The sequence below is a fragment of the Perognathus longimembris genome, chromosome 12 (assembly GCF_023159225.1).
Source record: "Perognathus longimembris pacificus isolate PPM17 chromosome 12, ASM2315922v1, whole genome shotgun sequence".
Lineage (NCBI taxonomy): Eukaryota > Metazoa > Chordata > Mammalia > Rodentia > Heteromyidae > Perognathus > Perognathus longimembris.
The window spans coordinates 13865287-13871286 of NC_063172.1; the positions used below are offsets into that span (position 1 = coordinate 13865287).

Below are 6000 nucleotides of genomic sequence, written 5' to 3' on the forward strand. Positions count from 1 at the left end.
AGGATTCATTCATGTTAGTGTTTTGAAAATACTTGTCTCACGCACATTTCAGTTGGAAAATTTGTTTAATGTCTCCTCCTCCTCCTCCTCCTCGTCCTCCTCATTCTCCTCCTTGTCCTCCTCGTCCTCGTCCTCGTCCTCCTCCTCGTCCTCCTCGTCCTCGTCCTCCTCCTCCTCCTCCTCCTCCTCGTCCTCCTCCTCCTCCTCCTCCTCCTCCTCCTCCTCCTCCTCTTCCTCCTTTTCCTCCTTCTCCTCTGTTTTTCTTTCTTTTCTTCTTCTGTACTGGACATTGAACTCAGGGACTAGTGATCTCAGCTCTGCTCTTTGCACAAGGCTAGTGCTCTGGAATCACATATTTACTTTTGGCCTTTTGATGGTTAATTGAAGAAAACTCTCCTGGTTTATCTTCCCGGGCTGGCTGGAAACAGGCTCCTCAAGAATCAGCCTCCTGGATGTGGCCAAAAGGGAACCCTGCTTCATTGTTGGTGGGAATGTAAACTGGTTCAGCCACTCTGGCAAGCAGTATGGAGATTCCTCAGAAGGCTAAATGTAGAACTCCCCTATGACCCAGCAACCCCACTTTTGGGTATTTATCCAAAAAACCACAAACAAAATTACAGTAAAGCCACCAGCACAACAATGTTCATTGCAGCACAATTTGTCATAGCGAGATTCTGGAACCAACCCAGATGCCCCTCCATAGACAAATGGATCAGGAAAATGTGGTACATATACACAATGGAATTTTATGCCTCTATCAGAAAGAATGACATTGCCCCATTTGTAAGGAAATGGAAGGACTTGGAAAAAAAATTATACTAAATGAAGTGAGCCAGACCCAAAGAAACATAGACTCTATGGTCTCCCTTATTGGGAATAATTAGCACAGGTTTAGGCAAGTCACAGCAGAGGATCACAAGAGCCCAATAGCTATACCATTATGATCACATAAGATGATGCTAAGTGAAATGAACTCCATTTTATGGAAATGATTGTTATATCACAGTTGTAACTACTTTCAACACCCCATGTGTATCTGTAGTTTCCACTATTGATGATGTTCTTGTATCACCTTCTTGTGATTGTATCTACACTATCTCTGTAATCTTATCTGAGTATATTGGAAACCGTGTATACTGGTATTAGAATTAGGAAATTCAAAGGGAATACCAAAATTGAGAGACACAGGGTAAAATAAGAGAAACAAGAACAAAAGCAATACTTGCAAAACTGTTTGGTGTAAGTGAACTGAATACCTCAAGGGGGGAAAGGGAGAGGGGGGAGGTGGGTATGAGGGACAAGGTAACAAACAGTACAAGAAATGTATCCAATGCCTAATGTATGAAACTGTAACCTCTCTGTACATCAGTTTGATAATAAAAATTTGAAAAAAAAAGAAAGAAATGTATCCAATGCCTAACGTATGAAACTGTAACCTCTCTGTACATCACTTTTATAATAAAAACTTAAAAAAAAAGAATCAGCCTCCTGAATACCTATTATTTTCTTCTTTATTTAAACTTCCTGTTTAATTCATTTTCAATAATACTCTATAAAAATGAAATTACACATTGGAAGAACTTTTACATATATTTTAAGTGGATTAAATCTGGACAAGGTTTAGAAATAAATATACTCCATCTACATTATTTACTGGACATGAGGTTATTAAGGAGGATCTAATACTCTTTTAACCAGTTTTCTCTAAACATACATTGAGTAATGTACAATGCTTATCACACCCTAACCATAAGATTCAAATGAATAGAAGAACAGTTTTGAATACTAACAACTAATTTTTGTCAGATAATTCTGCATGATATTCAATTTTTAAATGCCATATATATTGTCCATCCCATCTTAAAATAAGATAGTTATTTTCATATAAAGTAGATGATTACTAATCTGATAACTTAGCAAAGATAAAAATAAATAACCTGAGAATTCCCTAAAAAGGCAAGAAGTAAAATTATCTGATTTCAAGTAGTAAACTATAACAAATAGCTGCTAAATTGTGAAAGCGAGTGACAGAGCTAAGATGTTCATCAAGACCATCTGAACCCTGAGAACCATTCTGATCAAAATATGTGACCATAATACACTCAAATATTTTGCAGAAAAGTGTTTGTGTCTCTTTTTTAAATACATGGAAGTAGTTCTAAGGACAAAATAGGAAAAATCCATAAGGTATTAGTCAAGACAAAAAACTACAGATCTTCACTTTGATATTATATCTATCAAAAATTTATATTATGCTGGGGATATAGCCTAGTGGCAAGAGTGCCTGCCTCGGATACACGAGGCCCTAGGTTCGATTCTCCAGCACCACATATACAGAAAACAGCCAGAAGCGGTGCTGTGGCTCAAGTGGCAGAGTGCTAGCCTTGAGCGGGAAGAAGCCAGGGACAGTGCTCAGGCCCTGAGTCCAAGGCCCAGGACTGGCCAAAAAAAAAAAATTTATATTATAATATCTATTAAAATATACGTGTGTGTGTGTGTGTGTGTGTGTGTGTGTGCGTGTGTTCATTCGTTTCTTTTCCTTAGTTACTGAGACTAACCTCAGTAACGATGGTTGAAGTGAAGACACTTTGGTCATAGGTCCACCCATCCAGGCATGGCTCTGTCTCCAGCTCAGTGATATTCATGGCTGCTGTCACATTGGGAATTAAGAGTTGCCACTGGGTCTTGTGAAAACGACGACATTGTTCAGGGTTCTGGTTTGGGTCCAGTAGGATGGAGACCCTTAGCAGAGCTTTGGCGGTTAGGTTGGTGGTGATGTTGAATTCCAATTGGGGATTATCAAGGAGGTGGACAGAGCAATGGTGGGCAGGGATGGCTCCTGTAAAGTTCTCCATGAAGTCGTGCGGGGATGACAGCATCCCCAAGAGTATTAAAAGAACAGTAGTGAAAATGTGATACCTTCCACAGTCACCAACCTGTTGTAGAAGTTCCTCAAAGGCCATGATTAGGCCTGGGAATATCAGCTGCAGAACAAGATAGAGATGACAAGTTAGCACATAGTTAACTGCTGTAACATGTTCTCCTGGATTTGAAAGTGGGAAGGGTTAAACAGCAAAATTTCTCTAACTTCTTAATAAAGGGTTATGAAACCACTTGGCTTATTTTAACTACAGTGAGGCCATCGCGTTTTATTTCTTAGAGAAAGAGGTTATGAGATACAGACAATAGGTAAATTGTATCAGACAGTGCTGGTCTTTCTGTATTTCACTTATTTCACATAGAATGATGAATAGTGTGCTCCATGATCATTTATATTGTAGCAATGGCTGAAATCCCTTCTTCATTCTTTTGGCTGGATAATATTGTGTGTGAATATATATATATGTATATGCATATATATGTGCACACATGCACTCTACACCATGTATGATATGTAATTACATATATGTATATATGTAATGAACCATGTATACATAGTATATATGCATATATATAGCGCATGTATATAATCCCAGTCATTATCCATTTGTATGCCATGAACATTATGTACAGTAAGAAATATGCAACTAAAGATCCCATATGCCTTAGGGTGATTATAGAAAAAATCCAAGACATATGTGTTCATGAGTGTGTGCAAAAGGGAGAGTCCTTGCACCTTGTTGATGAAATAGCAAAGTACTAAAGCTACTGTGAATAATGTTGAGACATTCCCAGAGATTAAAACTGTAACTTCCATGCAAAGTAGCAATCCCATATCTAAATATAAATACAAAGGAAACTGTCTACTGAAGGGATATCTGCACTCCCATTATCACTGCAGAGTTATGTACATTAGTCAAAGTATGGAAGATATTAAGCATTCAACCTTAGGGAATAATTTTGATCAAATATATTTACTCCTGCTTTCTTGAAGCTATACATGCCTGTAAATCACAAGCAAATACGTCATACACATATTATACAAATTAAGTAAATGCAAACAAAATACACACTTTAGTAGAATTTTGGCAAAAATATTATACGTCCCCTGAACATTATGAAGGACTAATCAAATTTACATTGTAAAACCACAAGAAGTTGTCATGCGATTAGGTAGGAGTATTAGAATGCTGCAAATTAAACCATGGAGTTACAAACTACTAGGCTGAAAATAGGACAATCAGCCCTGCTGAGAGTGCCTCTTATAGGAATATGTTTGTGTAACAATGGCAAAACAATTATATATCAAGACTCATGATAGTCTCAGAAGGGTGGCAAAGGGTAGAGATCAAGGAGATAACTTTAAAATTATTTGTGTCCTTTGAACTTCAGAAGTGTACTGAATTAGCTGAAACTTTTGTATCTGAAGTGTTAATTAAGTTGATGATTTATGTACCCCACATTGTATTCATAAACTATAACAGCAACTGTATCCATATATGGACCCAACTATGATTTTTCAGTTACAATTTTAAAAATTAAGAAAGTACAAAATTATAGCCCTTCTTTTTACCTCAATAATTAATTTTAATCATATTATTACCTTCAATTTCCTATGCTAGTAAAATAAAAACAAAATGAAACAGAACAAAAGATAAGAACTTACCTTCTTACAGCTTCCAATGAATTCCTACAAGCACATGGAGAGAAATTGTGTGTATAAGAGAGGGCACCCAGGATAAGCCCAATAAAGTTAATGCTTTACCTCTATCTCTGTGTCCACAGAAATGAGTTTAACTACAGTTGATCCTTTTCTCCTCAAAGCTAATGCTTTCTACAAAAGAAAAATACTCAGATGTCCAGGCAATTTTGTGTCAATCAAAGTGGAAATAAATCAATTTTGAAATTCATCAATCTTGAAATTAATCAAAGTAGAATCAGCATGTGTATAGGTGAGGCCAATAGTAGCATGAGTAAAATGAAGCCATGTTCACTGCACCAGGGTAATAGGAAGCTCAAATGCTTCTCAGAAACCATCAAGACTGTCTCCAAGTTCAGAGACTGGGCAGTGCAAACTTGTCTTATGTTGGGAATCATTTCAGGATGCATAGCCCTTCATCCCATGAGTAGAACACTGAAACAAAGCTGTAGCCATGGCTCTAATGGGCCCAGTTCCAGCTTGCTATTTAACCTTGCAGAGGGGGTGGTGGTGGTGGTGGTGATCATTTTACAAGCACGAAGACTTCAAGATTTAAGGGCTCATGGAGATTTGATAAGATTTCGCAGTAATGCCTGGAGACTAGGTAATGTGTTCCTGCAGTGGGATGGGGGGGGGTCCCTTGCAGGTTGCTCCCAATGGGGTGAATCATGGGACTTTGAGAGTGAAGTCACAGCTGCAATAATAATCCCAGAAAGGTGACAGCAACTTGCCATCTTTGTCAAAGGAAGCTGTGGGCAGTAGCAGAGGCAGTGTAAGGGAATGGCTGTGTGGATGGCAACCAGTGAGGGTGTTAGGTAGGGACTTTCCACATCTTTGGAGACCACTTTCTTCTCCAATGTGTATCAGAGAGTAGATATGAAATTTTAAGTCTTAAGTTTGGCTTTCATTTTCATTGATGTAGTTCCTCCTTTCTATTCTCTTATCCTTCCCCGCAGGAATCGGAGTTCATACTCTGCACCACTGTTACACTTGTTTCTTGGGAATGTGTTAATTATTGAGATAGATTTTTAATAGTTTGCCTTGAGTCTAAGACAAGAGTCTGGACTTGGACTTTTGATTGATGTTCGAACATTAATACTTGGGATACTATTGATGGAATAAGAGCACCTATATTTCAAAATAGTCAATAAACAAGATTTTGGTGATCAATGATGGTCACTTTGTGTGTGCACTAATTTCTAAGATCCCTTTGAATATGAGAAAAGAAATCAAGCTCATTCTTCCACTAAATGTATACATTGATCTCCCTTTCTTTTCCAACATTTGTCATTTCCCCCCACCCTTTTGAGAAAGATAGAGGGGCATTTATAATCGAGAAGCCTTGTATTTTTTAAATAAAATAAAACCTCCTTGTATAACTAATTGATATCAATGGAAAATATAGAATATGTTAATCCTTA

The 6000-nt window shown here is 37.7% G+C and overlaps 1 protein-coding gene across 4 annotated transcripts in view; it reads right to left on the bottom strand.

Annotated features, from left to right (window-relative positions):
• The window catches only part of LOC125360495 (solute carrier family 22 member 22-like), a 33169-nt gene extending 28469 nt beyond the window's left edge, over window positions 1-4700 (bottom strand). For all 4 annotated transcript variants that reach the window (XM_048358461.1, XM_048358460.1, XM_048358463.1 and 1 more), the window contains exons 1-2: window positions 4547-4700; window positions 2559-2984 (exon numbers count right to left, since the gene is read on the bottom strand). In XM_048358461.1, coding sequence (XP_048214418.1) covers window positions 2559-2963 — 405 coding nt within the window. In that variant the 5' untranslated portion in view covers window positions 2964-2984; window positions 4547-4700. The remainder of the gene's footprint in view (window positions 1-2558; window positions 2985-4546) is intronic.
• Window positions 4701-6000: the final 1300 nt, after the last annotated feature.